We start from the raw sequence: 16,422 nt of genomic DNA on the forward strand, positions 1-16,422 counted from the left end.
GGTTACATAGTTAAGACGCTGTATTGAGAACCCCTGTCCCATGAGTGTGTCTCTAATATTGTTCTTCAGAATGACCTTTTTCAAAGTTCATAGATGTAATTTTAATGTTTTCTATTAGATGAAGCTTGCAATTTAAACATGTTGCTTTCTTTATAAAACATTTCTACAGGGAAATTAACCAGGTCCATGGAACTGCTGGATTGTCACATCTGATGATTAAAGAATACCTGGATATGAACTATGTCAGAGCTAATTATATGGCATATTTTTGTTTGGGTGGGGCTCATAAAGCAGCTTTATCACAGATACCTTCTAGTGTACTTAAAGTGCATCCCTAGAAAATACAAAGTACAGCACAGTGCACAGTTATTTACTGGAAGTGGAAGCCTACTTCTTCTGGAGATGGGAGCTCATATATATGTGTGCATATATATATATATCTATATGCATATATAAATATATATATTCACTGCATTGCTGGACACAAGTATAAAAGAAGCCACATGGGCTACATTTATCTCCCAGTGCCATCCTATGGATTTCTCCCATGCAGGAAAGCAGTTGTCACAGTCTTACTGCCAGACTTCAGTGTCACCTGTCAATGAAATACAGACGGCATTTCAAATAATGAGTACGCTTAAGTGTCTTCAATGGTTGAGGGTGTTTGCTGGAACTTTGGTGCAGGAACATGCTTGGTTGCTCATGTTTCCACACAGGCAGTGCTACAGCAGTGGAAATAAATCACCTAACGTTGTGTAACTGGCTGGTATGCTGGTTAATTTGTGCTAGCTGACATTTTGTGAGCTGCTCTTCTCCTCCCCTCTTTTATAGAGGTCATTTTAAAGCTTCATCTTGTTACAGAAGAGCTTTTTTTCCCCCAAACCATTGTGGAACCTCCCAAGAGCACTTTTTGGTCAATATAGCACCCACCATTCTCAACTCTATAAATAGCTGCTACAAATAATGGTTGCTGCTGTCTTCCAGAAGTGCCCAGTCACTGATTATGGGGGTAAGGTCTTCCCAAATCCAGCTGTCAGCTTTCATGCAACAGTTGAAACTCGTTCCCTCTTCAGTCTCTTCTTTATAAAAGTCACTAGTGCTCCCAGGGGTATGCACATGGTGGATGCTGCCACCAGCAGCCCGATCACTGCCAGGGCGTAGCTTGGGTAATCCTTGGTCACCAGCTGCCCCTGCAAGGGAGAAAAGCAGTGTTGGATCTGTGGGATCTGTCCCTGGGTAGGGCCGGAAGCAAAGCTGTGTATGTGGATCTAAACAGGACCACTGAGAAGCATTGTCAGGCTGTGGCAGCCCGTGGCTGCCCTCAGTGCTGTTCTCTGTCCAACTATGTACACTGAAAACTGACAAGAACAGAGCTGCTGACAACAGGATTGGGGAAAACTTCTGCAAGCTTTGGTAAAGAGCAGGGTTTGGCTTGATTTGTGTTACTTAATGAGTTGGCTGGTGCCTGACCTCTGTCAGGCCTCTGTTCCTCTCCTGGAGCCTGCAGGCTCATGCTGACACCCAGTCAACAGGCCAGGCCTGCCATGGGTCCCAAATTGGCCATGACATGAAAACAATTATGTGCTTTGTTTCTGCATGATGGAAATATTTCCACAAAAGGTTATGAAACCAGTGACTATTTGTCCAGTAGTAATTACTCTGTGATAAATACACAATCTGGTATTCTTAGAAAAGTGTTCTGACCATGGAGAAAAACGTGTATGGAAACTATTCCAGCAGCAGCTCAGTTCTGTTAAAATACCACTAATATTGTTCAAAATAAATACACTTTGAAAGTAGGGGGGTTTTGTTTAAAGTGTATTTTTAAAGATGATATTTGGGTCTTCAACATGAATGAAATTCTGTGAAGGGTTAAGAATCAGAGGGAAATAAGTTGATTTTATAGAATCATTGCATCATCACTAGACCAAGTTTTCCCTGTTTTCCTCACTTTCAGAAGGCCATTTTGTGGAATTTAGTTGCCCAGTGTAGTTAGGAAAGAAGCTTGTATCTTTGCAGGAACTAAGGAAAGTTTAAAAAAAAAAAAAAAAGCCCAAACCCAAAACTCTTTTACCTGTGTGGCATCCCATGCTTGGTATTGAAATGTTCCTGTGAGGATGTAGTCGGTGAGGTAAAATATAAGTAGGCTTATAATTAGCAGTGGACTAACAAAAGCCCACATAATTTTCCAATACCAGTTTGGTTTGCGTCCAATCATGGTGTAAAGATCTTTCTCAAATCTGTTCAAAAGAAAAACAAACACATTTTTTTTTTAAAAAACCAAATGTGATTTTTTGAGAGTGGCTACAGATGTTCAATCAATACCTTTTTCTGAGTTACTTCAAAAACCACCTACAGAATCGAGTATGTCAGATGCGGGAGTACAGTTGACCACAAATGAGCAGAGAGCTACTTCCTGAAAAGCCAGCTCACCAGAACTATGGTGAAGGTGAAATCAGAAAAGACAAGTGAGGCTTCCAAGAGAATCCCAAGTTGCAGAGAGTAGCTAGAAACAGGCACAGCAAGAAAGTTCTGCCTCAAGTGTAAGCTCGGACTGTTAGTGGTGTCAGCTCACAGAGAAAAGCAATAATGCTGAAGTACTGTGGAGAAAATGGCTGGGTTTGTGTAGTTGAGCTGTTCTCAGTGCTGTTATCTGACTGTCTGAGGAAGTATCAACACTGGGAATGGTACTTAAAATCTCACAGGAGACCTTGATCTGTACTCAAAGGCTTTGAACTCATCAAGGGGTTAATACCCATGTATGTGCCTGGACACCTGTGCTGGCAGACTAACAAAGCAAAGGCTCAAGCCTTTTCCTTCAGCTATTTTCAAACACCTTTGCTGTTCAAAACTTTTCCTGATGCCAGATCTTCCTTCTCCCCACAAGGATTGATTGGGAGACAAACGATGTACAAGGTGACCACCTTTGAAACCAGACTTATTGGCACTGCTGTGCTTGTGGCTGAATTCCTGCCATGGGAGGAGCAGAGTTTTGGCAGAAGTTGCTCCTGAGACCAAAGACAAGAGCAAGGAGCCATGTGTACAGCTCTGTAGTAGTCCCCTGCTAGCAGACACAGCGTCAGCCCAGCCTGGCTCCTCACAGCCCTGAGCCAAGCCCCTGGAAGGGGACTGCAGGGCAGGGAACATTCCCGTCACCTTGCTGATCCTATAGCATAGGAGAAACACTTAGCCCAAGGCAGTATTTTTGTTCTTGGCCCTGCATGTCTTGGCCCGTGGCTGCTTCCCCAGCTGTCCCACTATGAAGAAAGCAGGGCTCCAGCTTTTACCTCCTTATCCCATAGATGTAACACACAGCAATGGTTTCCACCAGCACAATGAGCAGCAGTGAGAGGGTGGCTGCGTAGTCGTTGAAGATATCAAACCAATAATTTCCAGCCTCTATGGTGAAGATCAGGCCAATTATACAATTCATGAAACACACAACACCTGCATGGATAAAACAGGGATCCTGTCATTATACTTGGAAGTCTACGTAGGGAAAATGTCACACTTCTCATGACTAAAAAAGCTGGTGGGATTTCTGCTGAGCAGCTTTCTCTGAGGAGAAGGATTTCTTTTCCTCCCCCTCTAAAGAAGACCTGTCTCTGTGCATGTGTGACTGTCATTAAACTGCTGCTCCTTAGACTTGCAGTCACAGCACATCACCCCAGACATGGTCAAGACACCCAAGTCTTAACTACAGCCTTGTCACATGTGCATGCACGGGGCATCCAGCTAAAACAGGTTTTAAGGTAGGACAACTGATTTCCATGCCCAAACAGGGCACATATTTTTTTGGCCAAAGACAGAGGTGGTTCATGGTTAGGATACTGGCGATGTGACTGAAGAGCTACTCGCTGCAGCTATCTTGCCATTTGTACTGCCCTTTCAAGTTTCACCAGTCAGTAGACACCAGTCTGAAGGAGCTGGGGTGTGTTGGGAAGGCTTTAAAAGCACAGCCACGATTGCCCTGGTGCTTTGGGAGCTCCCAAGGGAAAGCGCTGCACAGGCTGGGCACAATTTCACAAGGGCAGGCAAACCTTTCCAGCAGCACATTTGCTGCTCCACCCGAGGTCAGACAGTGGAATGGCACTCCACAGTAGTGGGACACCACAGATTTGCACACACACACACACACACACACACACTCACACTCACACTCACACTCTCACTGTGTGGCCTGTGCTGCAGCCCAGCAGGTTCTTACCTGAGATCACCTCCTTGGGAAAGCGGGAGGCAATGACTTTGCTGTCAGTCAGCGGCGTGAGGATGGCAGCTGTGTTCCCCAGCATGCTGCCAATGCCCAGCATCAGCAGCATGAAGAAGTAGAGCACAGAGTACAGCTGGGGCACCTCCATGTTTTTGATCGCTTCTGAATAGACTATAAATGCCAGTCCTGTCCCCTGGACAGCCTGATGGAGACAAGGGGGCAAAACTGAATTACAGGCAGCTCCTCAGCTTGATAAAGGACATAAGATGTAAGAGAGTGACTCTGTGTCATGACAAAGGGCACCTGAGGAGTGGCTTTGCACAGCAAAAGCAGGTGAGGTCTTCAATGGTTTATCCCAGCTGAATGGACACTGGATGCTAATGACCCAAGTGAGCACCTGCCCCATCCTAAGGTGTAGAAATGATCCCCAGCCCTTTGTCAGGCAGCTCCTGGGCTCACATGGGATGCCTGAGCTCAGTGGGAGCAAAGGTGACAGCACAAAGTGGCAACTCACTGTGTCTAGCTCAGCTTCTAAGCTGCAGTTTTTAATCTGTGGTGCTAACTGGGCATATTCCTGTGGGTAGGTGGCCATGAGGTACTCTTTCTTCTCATTGAGGTTGTCTGCTGTCAAAGAGCCTTCCTCCAGGTCAAAAGCATTCATCAGCAGCAGGATCACCCTGGGAAGGATTACAGGAATTTAATGGCTTTCAGGCCCAGGACACCTCATACCTTTTCTCCATCAGCCCCTGGGGAGATGCTTTGCTGGCCTCAGGACTTCAGCCTCCCTGGGTGAGAGCAGCATTCCCAGCACAGTTGGTACAAGGGTGACCTTGTGCTCATCTGTGCTTTGGAGGCAGCAGCTCCTGCACCCACACTGCTGCTCCCAGGCAGGTATTTTGGGTGCCAGCCAGCGCTGGCTGATGTCTCTTCCCCTTTGCCCTCCAGTCTCACATCCACACCCCACCAACTTTAAAGTCTTTTGGCAACAAGCAAAGACTAGCAGCTTGGTTTCCTCTCTGATCAGCAGATAGATTAAAAGCTCTAAAAATATGAGTAAATGTGTAACTGCCATGGGCCCTGTGCCAGGGACTGCATGAGAGCTTGCTGCCCCCAGGACACAATCCTGCAGGCCGCTGGGCACTTGCACTGCATCATAGCAAGGAAGCTGAACTCCTGGAACAAGGCTTAGCCTTAAAAGGGGAGATCTGAGCATCACTGCATTTATTAATCAGCTCCCTCACACTCCCTGGAGCATGGGCCAGGACAAGAACACGGGGGAAAGTGCCTCTGTGACTTGCCCAGGCAAACCCATCCTCTTGACCAGGCCCATGCTGGAAGCGGCACACAGGTGTCAAAAGGCAAAGCGCTCTGACCTTCTGTCTCAGGCTTCATCACTTTGAATAGCTCCTTTAGCTTTATTAGAGCAGTATCAGCCCTGATCTCGGGGCAGTACTGGCAGTGCTGTGAGCTGTTATTTATTTACCTCCCCCCTCACCTGCCCCAGAACGGCAGTGGCAAACAAGTGGAACAGCAGGCTCTTACTTGTTGATACAGCTCTCATAGTTAAAGGTTGCCTTGAAGCCATAGATGGAGAAAGTGACGATGCTGGCAAATATGGAGGTGGTGCTGTTGATGAGGGAGACGATGATGGCGTGTCTCTCGCAGTTGTTGCTCGGCGCATTGTAGCTGGCAAAGGCAATGAGGCTGCCAAAGCCAAGGCCCAGAGAGAAGAAGATCTGTGTGGCAGCGCCGATCCAGGTCTTGGGGTTTGACAGCTGCTCCAGCTGCAAAAGCCAGATGAGAGAGCAAGACCATGATGTTCTACGCCAGTGCCCAGCACTGCCCCTGCCAGCCTGCAGGGATGGGGATAAGGGCAAGAATGGGGCCCTTTGTGCACTCATTATAGGTCAGGGGTGGTTTTGGGCAGGGTTACTGCTCTGACTGAAAGTAATATGGTATAGGTTATGCTAATGGAAGGTCTTTTCATGCAGGAAAAAGCAAGCAGCTTATGGGCACCATGGCAGAACAGCCTCCAGCCACTCCCAGCTGGGGTTTCCAGCTGCCACACCTATGCTACTGCCTCAAGAATTCATTATAAAAAGAAGAGGGACCAGGCCTTTTAAAAGCTTACATGCTCAGTAATCAATAACATTTCATGGAAAATTCAGTGGCAGCTTTTCTGTACCTTTGGTGTGAACATGTAGATAAGCCCATTCACAGCTCCATGAAGTGTTAATCCTCTGATGAGGAATATGATGAGAACACAGTATGGCAAAGAGGCTGTCACATAGACGACCTGGAGAAAGAGGGGAAAGACCTTGGTCTAAAGAATACATAAGACAAAGCTAATCTACTACGGTTAGTCTCACTTTACATAAATAATTTCCATTATTGTGTTTGTTATCATGTCTTAAAGAAATATTATCAGACAAATCTAACTTTAGATTTATTTTTAGGGAAACAAATTTCTAATAATACTGAAGACCTGCACTACTGTTCCCAGGGTCTTCTCTTTGACTGGAAATCAAACAAAAATCTAAAATATTTGCAGCATTCACAAACTCAGTTTTGCATCATTTGGTGGCGTAACACCAGTTCACAGATATCTATCAAAAACTCATTAGGCAAAGGTCATTCATCATTTGCTCTACAAGGAAGGCAAGCAGAGCTCATAAAAGGTCAAAATCAAACTTGAATTGAATCAAATTGAATCAAAATTTAGTTGAATTTGCAGCAAGTTTAAGAGGTTATTCCTAGTTTACAGTCTCTTGGCTTTCCGCGTTCAGCTAAGACGATTTGGGGATTACAGCCCTCAGCTTTCTGCTTAATGCAGGCTCAGCCAGGACATTGGGGTTTTTCTCCCCACTTCCTCATAACTTCTGCTGTGAATAAAAAGCAAGCAAAAAATGTCCAGTAGATGTCTTTTTTTTCTTGCAAAGACGAAGAAATAGATGTCTCCTGACAGGGCTCTGCTGTGGCAGCGGGCTTTCCCCGTGGCCAGTAACCTGGCAAGTGGTTTGCAGCAGAGGTGGCTGCGTTTAAAGGACTTTTCTGGATTATTTTTAGTATCAGTTTTTTGGTTGATCCTGCTTCAGCTGCAACTTGACAGAGCAGCAGATGCAGCAGAGCTCGGTGCCCCGGGGGACATGCCGTGACCCCAAAGAACTGCAGCCATTCCGCACTGCCTTTGGGTGCTCATTTCCCCTCCCCACGTCCCGCCCGGGCTCGGCAGGGCTATGCCGCTCTCACCTTGCCGGTGGAGGCAGTGCCGCGGAGAATGCAAAGGTAAACCACGAGCCAGGCCAGCGTCAGGCAGAGCGCCTGCTCCCACTGCACGCTGCCGCTGGCCTCCAGCGACGGAGAGATGTTCAGGGTCTGCCGGTACCAGAAGTACTGCGTGGATGAGGTCTTCTCACACTCCTCCTCGTAGCCAGTGCGGTTGCTGTTGAGGGGGCAGGTGGCCCATGGCAGGGGGTCCTGGGAGGAAGGGACATGGAGTGAGTGCTGGCTGTCGGCATGGCAGGGAGAGCCGAGGTGCCACTGGGGGACAGGGAGGATGATGGCGAGGTGGCTTTCTGCCTGGGCTTGCTTCTCTCTGCATGGTGCTGCCTGGGGCTGGGGATGACCCTCTTCCCTGGGGAAGATCTCTTTTGACACTCTCCCTTGGGAAGAACCCTCTCCCCAAGGATTGATGCCTTCTGATCCTCTCCCCTGGGGATGACCCTTTCTGACCATCTACCCAAGGACAGATCTGCTCTGTCCCTCTTCCTTGGGGATGACCAGACTGACTCTCTCCCCAAGGAGTGAGCCTCTTTAAGCCTCTGCACTGGGGATGACACTCTCCAGTCCTCTACTGTGGAGCCAAACCTCTCCCCTGCCATCAGACAGACCCATCCCAAGATGTAGGACACCCTGGCACATGCAACCAAAGCATCACAAGGCTGGCCTTGACCTGAATTTCATGGGGAGGAGAAGACAATAGCCCATGCATCTGGGAAGACCGTGGAGGGAGACACCACTGCCTCACTTTTCCCTCCAGAAAAGCCCTGGGTTTCTGAAGCTTTTGACACCCTTCCACCTCCCTTTCCCAGCTGACGATGGTTCCATGCAACATCCAGCACCAAGGCAAAGCCACCATGACCTTTCACGGCCACAGTGTGGCCAAACTGGGCTGTTGGGAGCCCACGTACCTGGAAGGAGTGGAAGAGGTACCAGAAGGCCCAGGCATTTATCACGTTGTAATACATGGAGAGGAAGAAGGAGACAACAACACTGGCAACTCCTGCAGGTATGGACGGAGACACTTGGTCAGCAGCAAAACCCCAAAATGCCCAGGGTTCCATAACATCTGTGGGGTGTGGGAGCAGTGCTGCCATGGCTGACACAGGAGGGGCTTTGTCCCTGCACAGCCACGTGTACAGGGCATGTCCTTGTCACTATAGATACCTTCTCCTCCCACCAGGACTATCCTGAACTGGATTCTAAACTTTAGGCTCTGGGGAGTGAATATTCAATGTGTCATTAGAAATAAAATGTGTGTGTGTGAAAATTAAGGATAGCTTGGGTTTTCAGGCTAATTTCATAACATAAAAATGTAGCTAAGAGTGGACATTGGTAAATGGTAGATTGGAACATTAGGAAATTAAGATACCATTTTCTCGCTCGTGTTGAGCTTATTGGGAAGGTTCTCTTGGGACCCAAAGCCCACTGTGCAGCCCCAGGGGCTGCATTTTGCACTGGCTTTCACACTGTGATTTTGGCAGTCTGCCTGAGGGCAGGGGGACTCACACCTCTGAGTCCAGACCCAACACAGCAAGGTGGGGTCTGGCCCCCATGCCCCACAAGGGACAGGATTAACACATACCATCAGGTGTCTGGCTTTGCTCAGCCTGGTGAGACCCAGCAAAACCTGGGTCTTCTATGAAAGACAAAGCTCTCCAATCTAAAATCACCCCCATTCCCTGTGTGCTGGAAAACAAAGATGGAAACTGAGAACGTACCAACACCACAGAGGTAGGGGCTTATTATTTTCCAGGCGCCGATGCTGCCCTGACGCATCCGCTGCCCCACGGCCAGCTCCAAGTAGAGCAGCGGCATCCCCTCGGCAATCAGCATGATAAGGTATGGGATCAAAAAGCCACCTGTGAAAACAAACCCAATAGTAAGCCTTCAGCAGATCAGCAGCAAGACAAACACTCCATTGCCTTGTTTGTGTTCAAATCATGCTGTCAGTGTCCCAGGGGCTGGCTGGGTCTGGGTCCTGGTCCTGCCCAGGTACCTTGAGTACTGAGGGCATGGCCCAGCCTGGAAGGACATCTCACAGAGTTTCAGGCAATGCCTCAGAGGCTGGTGGGCGCTGACTGCCTGGGCACAGGGAATTTTCCGCAGGGACTTGGCAGGGCTGGGATTTCTGCTGTTAAAGTGTGTTGGTCAGCACTGTGGTATGGCAGCACTGCCCAGATGCATCCGGGAGGTTTGAACAATGCTGGGGGCTGGGGCTGTTAAAGGGTAACCAACCACCTGCCAAACCTTGTAAACGATAATGAGACAAAGAGGACGAGGGAAAGATTTAGTTCATTGTGGGGTGTTCTGTGCACAGCCAAAGTGTTCAAAGAAAAGGTAACAGCAATGTCTGTATCAGACAGAGCTTTGAGTTACATATTAAAGTCTGGCCTCACTTAAAAATAACAACAACCAAAAAACTAAAAAGCTCCCAAACCCCCATGCTGACCCCACAAGAACCAGCAAATGGATTAAGGCTTTTCCCCCTGGGCCCCACCTGTGGGAGCAGACCCTGAGACAGAGGCATAGAGTCTCTTCCTGTATGGGGCTGCTCATCCCTGCTTCCCTCCTCATGAAGAGCCACAGAGATGCTCCTGTGGAAGAGGAACAGCATGGAGAGACTGGCAGTGAGGAAGGGGAAAGCATCTTCCCAGCTGGCAATCAGGATGTGCTTCAGCTTAAATTTCTGCCATAAAAAAAATTAAATCCTTGTATTCAACTTGGGGCTCACTTCAGAAAGTACTGCTGACTGAGTCAAAAGCTGGATTTTTGTGAAGGCTTCCCTGCTTCTCTTTTTACAGCAAGCCAAAATATTTACGTAAATATATCTTATTTAGGATTTAATCTGTGGCATTAACATTCCTTGCAATGGGCTCTGTGCAGTGCTGTGGAGAAATGAACTCTGTGCAGCGACTGAGGCAAAGACCTGGAAATAAACACAGAGCAATAATCCGGTTTATTCTGGGAATTAATTTCCCACCTCCCAGCTCTCTTGTTATTAACAACCTCTTTGTTAGTCTGTTAGATAACTTCCTATGCCGCAAGGGAGCTGTCGGAGGTTTAAGAGCTCCCGCAGCCGCTCTGTGCCGGTGGGGTACAAGCTGCCCCACCGAGGGGAGTTCTGCCATGTACCACCACAGGGGGAATCAGCATTAGGCCCTTGAGAAGCCTTTTCCACCCTCCCAGCAGCGCTGCCACATGTTTGGCATTGACTGTTCTAGCTGGCAAGGCGGAGAAACGCTTTCAGGCTTGTTCTTCACCCCAATGTCCCTCCGCAGCTGGGGGTGCCAGGGCTAAGCCCCTGCCCCTTTGCTCTGCACCCTGTTTGCACACAGATCTTGCTCCTAATGCTTCTCTTCCCACAGAACCAAAATGTCCCATATAACTGGCTCTGGGCAGCTGATAAACCAGCTCCTTATCAGCTGTGAATCAGCACAGCTCCACTCTTTTACACCTGGTGGGCGTTGCTCCCTGCGGTGCCTGCGGTCTGCAAAAACCAGCCTCCAGGCCAGATCCCTGCAGCTGGCAAAACCTGCAGAGTGTGCCCTGGATCTTCTCAAGGCGCTGGGCTTGACCAGTGGCACCCTTGCCCCTGCTTGGGCTCCTGCCTGGTGCTCAGGGGCTTCCTTGCCCAGTGCTGCTGAGCACCAGATCCATGCCAGCCTCGTTTCAGCCTGGCCCAGCCTGCGTAGGGCCAGAGTAACTGCACCTATGAGGTTGGAATCTGCCCTGCTCTGCTCAGGTCAAGCTCTCTGGAGAAGAGCAAGGAGAGGGAGGAGGATGCAAACTGCTGATGAACAGAAAGAGAGGTTATAAAGTCTGCAAATATTCTCTTTATCAGTATCAGCTGCGATAAGGGCCCTATTGCTCTGCTGGGCAGGACAAGAACTGGCTCTGTGCTTTACTACAAGGAAGATACCAAGCAAGCTGATGTCCCTGCTAAATCCCAGTGCCTGGCATATCCAGCTTTTATGCTCTGAAATGATGTTCTGTATGTGTGAGTTTTGTCCTGGAAAGCCACAGAATCCTCTTTAAGAGGGCAGTGAATAAAACAATTAAGAAAAGCAAAACCTGTCAGGAGTTTTAGTTTCACAGTAGAAAGAGCTGCCTTTCCCCACATAAATACAAGTGCTGAAGAGAAAAATAATGGAGAATATAATGAAAAATAATGGAAAAACAGTCTCATAAAATATGCTTTTCAGAAAATAATCGGGTGTATCATAGAATCATAGAATAGTTTGAGTTGGAAGGCACCTTATAAAGGTTATCTAGTCCAAAGCCCCTGCAATATGCAGGGAAGCTTATTCCATCTTCTATTCAGGTTAATCAAGTGTTCCAGTTTTGGTTACATTCCAGAGAATTTTCACCCACTACAAGACAGATGGCTGATTAAAAAAAACACACAAAGCTCCCAAAATGTTGGAGTTTTGCTGTCCTTCAGGATGTCTGCCATGATGGGCTGCTAGCGAAGTGATCATGTGCAGTTTGACTGCATAGAGAAATAACTTGCATTTTAAGCTTTGTGCTAGAGTTCAGTGTCACACATGAAGTCTTTACCCTTAAAGCATGTGGAGAGGAATACATGCAGAATTACAGCTCATCTGTAATTTCTGCTATCTGAACTGTCTAAGAAAGCTTCAGGCACTGCAACATTTATCTTCTACTGACACTTCACCCTAATATTATCTGGGTTTTTCTGACCTGATGCCACAGGACAGCTCTGATGCAGTCTCAGCACTGAGATGACTTTTCAAATAACAGCATGAACCACCTCCTACCGCAACAGGTGCACTAAGAAGTAAACTACAAGACAACAAAACAAGCATAAAAGAAGCAAAAAGTAGTTAAATATCTCAGTGTTTCTTCCTGAAAGGAAGAAAAGGTGGAAGGAGACCAGAAGCAGATGAGGCAGATGCTCATCATGTCACTGAATGCAAGACTGAGATGGGTCTGAAACTATGACAGCATATGCAGTATGCAAAGCAGTAAAAAACTTGGTTGTCTTATAAAGAGTGCCTATTTCTAAAGATTTTTCAAAACAGTGGTAGCTGTACACTAGATGAGATTCTTAGTACTAGTCTACAATTAATCTAATTACCTGACTTTTGATTTCTAAGGAAAAACAGCTGTGGCTTGTACATGACACAGACATAATCTTTCTTCAGTTTGGACCCAGCAGAAGGATAAACTTTCAAAGATGTTTTGGGGATTTTTTTTTTTTTTTTAAATTTTATTTATTTTTGAAGGACAAATCAATTTATTCCTTATTTTCAGAGGTTCCTGGGAGACTTTAGCTGTGGAACTCCTGTTGATTAAGGTATCTTAGCCCACTTCAAGGCAAATTTGCAGCCAAGTTATTATCCCCTAAAGTAAGGCTTTGTATAAAAGACATTAATGACAAGTGCTTAAAAAGATACAGCTGATCTTTAAATTAAATCAGTGTAAGCATCTCCCCTTCTCAATAGGTTCCAAGTCCCCATAGGTGAATGTACAAGGAACTGAACCAGTTTCTGACACCTTCAGAGTGGTTCAATGGGACAAAAATGTAATAAATTAATACCATGTGGATCCATATCTCTCACTCTACCTCCATTCTTTTAGAAAACATGTGCCTTCCCACTGCTCCATTGCATGTATAGGAAACAAATGCCACTATACTGGGGCAGCTGTCAGGTAAAAGCCTGATGCTAAAGAATACATAAAATAAAGCCACAATAAAACAGATTGCACACCAACAGAAAGCCAGACCTCCTATTCTGCCCTGGACCCTGCTGGGTGGACAGGGTAGTAGCATGGACAACATACTTTTGGACTTAAACTTGCCACACTCCTCCTCAAGGGAATCAAGAAAATGTAAGCCACACTTACCTCCTCCGTACATCTGACATAAGTATGGAAACCTCCACACATTTCCCAGCCCTACAGCATAGGAAATGCAGGCGAAAACAAACTGCAGGGGATTGTCCCATAAGGGTCGGGATTTCTCCATTGCTTTCTTGCAGGCAGAGGTTCCAGCAGAGCCTCCTGCCTTCAGTCCCACAGGTACTCTGCCAGCCGTGCCTCACACTCCACACCAGTCCGGCTTGGAGGGGAGGGAAAGGCGGAGGAGCTATGCTTGCCAATTCCTATCAAGCTTTTTAATTACTAATCTTATTAACAGGCACATACTGAAATAGGAATGCTGGTAAATAGATTATAGACACACACAGAACTATAAAATTGGTACTTTGGGTGAATAGCTGCTTGGGTTTTGACTGGCATTTCTGGGAAGGATGTGATCTGAGGGATTTTTATTGACTCACATGCCAACTTGAAGCTGTGAGGAAATAACACTAGGGCTGCAGTTTGGTTTTGGAAATGGGACACTCCTTCACCACAGGACTCCCTTCCTACAGAGTGACATTCATGTGCATGAGGCACCACCTTGAATTTTCTTGTACAGAAGAGGGGTTCCCACACCATTAGGACTGGGTTTATAGACTGTCAGTGCTGACTTTTAGGGCAAGAATAAACAGGTCCTCAGACATACTCTGTCTGTGCCCTGGTGCTCACCACAACCAACCCAGCACACTCCCCAGTGCCAAAAGTGGCCTTGAAACAACCCTTTTGGTCACCAAGGTCCCCAGCCTGCTGCACACTTGAGAGAACAACACTCAAGTTTGACCCTCCAGGAATACTGCCCTCCCCCTACATGCTCTGCATGTGTGTAACAGTGTGAAATAGCATCTCTTTTCACTTACCTTCATGCTCAAACCCCACGCCTGCAGGTGAACTTTTCTGAGGGGTTGCCGTTTAAAATACATTCAGGGACCAAATACATAGGCCAGTGGAAAAAGGTGTCTGTGGCCATTGCGGAGGCAGAAGGATCTAGGAGGCCTTTGGGTTGTCTGAAGGCACACTGAGGTGCCAGGTCTGACCATGAACCCTGTGTGTTTGGGCTCCTGCCAAGGTACACTTTGAGCTCAACCACTTTGGACAGGTCTCCCAGTGAAGGAGGCTCCCAGCAGCGTCTGCAGCAATAAAGAGTGGCTGAACAACTCCAAGGACTCTTTTTAAATTGGTTTTTTCCAGGGCACCTTTCAGGACCATTTTACAAGTAAGGCTCGCTCAGCTGCTGTCAGTCTCATTCCTCCAGCACCAGGAATTTGCTCCCTGCCAATGCTGTGTGCTGCTCCAGCATCCCATTGGGCACTGGCCAAGATGAGGCCTCCAGCTGTAGATGTGGGTGAGAACCCCAACCACAGGGCCTTTGGACAGGCGCCTGAACTGCAGAGTGTGTTGTGCAGTGCTGCTGAGCCCAGCAGAACCACTCTGGTGGACCTGCTGAGCATCCACCTGTATTACCAAAGTCACAAAGTGGGACACCACTGTTCTGTGTGCTAGAAAAGGTGATGGCAAGAGGTTTATACATCTCCTGTAAGTGCTTCCATTCTTTGTGGTGTGTTTTAGTGTTGCTGGAGATGTAGTTGTCATTGGAAAACATCAGCGTTTGCCAAAGCCTTCTGTAGTACAATTTTGAGGGAGTTTGTGACTCTCTTGCAGTATCCTTGCAGTTCTTGTCTTCTTGTCCCACAGAGCTGCAATATGCCAGCTAGCTCTGGAAATATGTATCATGGGTATAACCCTGAATTCTGCTGGAAGGAATAATCCAAGGTAATTTTAAACCCATAAGCCATTAAACTGAAAGACACACACTGAGAATAAGAGTTGTCCCACATCACGAAAACTTTTGCAAATTATTAAGAAGTCAAATGCCTGTCCCTGGAAGTGGGATTTATTATAAATGATGTGTATAAATAGCTTACAGTATTAAATAATTCACTGACAGGACAGCCTTAAAAAACAGCACATCACTACCACTTGTGATGCTTCTGTGTGAATAAATTACTCCTACTGATGAGCATCATCAAGTTAAAGATTTCCTTGTCTCTGTACCTCCTTCCCATTACATTTCAAACTAGCTTACTAATGGACTGGAGGAGATTGTGCAGGCAGAGAGGTGTGATGTCCTCATCTTGGGTCAGACCAGATCAGGAAGTTCAGGTGGAATGAGATGAGTCCTTGCCTCTCTCACAAATGTCAGTCCCACCAGTAGCTCTGATCACAGACTACTGTGATTTTTTTTTTAAAGGTGGTCATGCACCCAGCAAAGTGCCTGACATCTAGTGGCTCCTTGAGATACATGCTTTAAATATATTTAGATGTATTTAAACAGACAACACTTAGGAATCCTTGCCGTGGGACTTTCTATACATACCTCAGATTATCAATATGCTATTTCTGTTGCTGTTCATGATTTTATCTCCTTTGAACTGCTTTCATTTGGGTTAGGGAAGGTCTTGGGCTTTAGGGACAAAGACAAGCCTCTAATAGACATATGCAAGAATGTTTGTTCATTTCACTGCTCATATTAAAGGATTAGAAAGAACTTTTTCTCCCCATACCTAACAAATTTGGGATGTGAGGTTTGGGGGAGTGGTTGAGATGGGCAGGGGTTCATCTGCACAGCAGACCGGGGATACGTGGGACTGCCCAGGAGAACTTCCCTGGTGAACTGCCCTATGTAAACCTAGTTGGAAGCTGATAAATCAAAGAATCCTATTTCTCACTGAAGCAAAATTGCAAGTTCTCAGGCGGAGGTGTCAACTAAAAATCCTGGGCTTGTTTCTCTTGATGTCAGTACAGTAAAAAGCCAAGTGCCTCTCCCAGCTACCTAAAATGCAGACAAAAAGGGAATCTGGAAACAGGCTGGGGACCATGATTTCAGGGTGCGAGAGAAGCTTAATAGTTCTATTGGCAAAAGTCATGGAAACAAGGGAGGAAGAAATTCTACCAGTTAGCCAGGACCTTATTATGCTACCTCCAACATGTATCACTATACCCCCTAGATTTAAAAATAAACCCTCTGGGCTTTCCTTGATGATCCAGAC

General features: G+C 46.8%; 1 protein-coding gene across 3 annotated transcripts; it reads right to left on the bottom strand.

The window, feature by feature from the left end:
* Window positions 1-131: 131 nt before the first annotated feature.
* On the bottom strand, window positions 132-14,363 carry SLC6A20 (solute carrier family 6 member 20). 3 transcript variants are annotated; one of them, XM_085051369.1, is made up of 12 exons: window positions 14,233-14,268; window positions 9,990-10,086; window positions 9,211-9,351; window positions 8,401-8,492; window positions 7,460-7,687; window positions 6,396-6,506; window positions 5,753-5,994; window positions 4,725-4,887; window positions 4,208-4,412; window positions 3,288-3,447; window positions 2,075-2,240; window positions 132-1,190 (listed from the first exon to the last, which is right to left on the bottom strand). In XM_085051369.1, exons 3-12 carry the CDS (start codon window positions 9,323-9,325, stop codon window positions 1,041-1,043), a joined length of 1,632 nt encoding a protein of 543 aa, XP_084907495.1. In that variant the 5' UTR covers window positions 9,326-9,351; window positions 9,990-10,086; window positions 14,233-14,268; the 3' UTR covers window positions 132-1,040. The 3 variants fall into 3 exon arrangements, with proteins under 3 accessions (XP_084907495.1, XP_084907496.1, XP_084907494.1); XM_085051370.1 differs by lacking the exon at window positions 9,990-10,086 and having other exon boundaries at window positions 14,233-14,363; XM_085051368.1 differs by lacking the exons at window positions 9,990-10,086; window positions 14,233-14,268 and adding an exon at window positions 13,361-14,194.
* Between the last annotated feature and the right edge of the window lie 2,059 nt (window positions 14,364-16,422).

This window comes from Lichenostomus cassidix, chromosome 2 (assembly GCF_008360975.1).
Source record: "Lichenostomus cassidix isolate B80296 chromosome 2, HeHo_3.0, whole genome shotgun sequence".
Lineage (NCBI taxonomy): Eukaryota > Metazoa > Chordata > Aves > Passeriformes > Meliphagidae > Lichenostomus > Lichenostomus cassidix.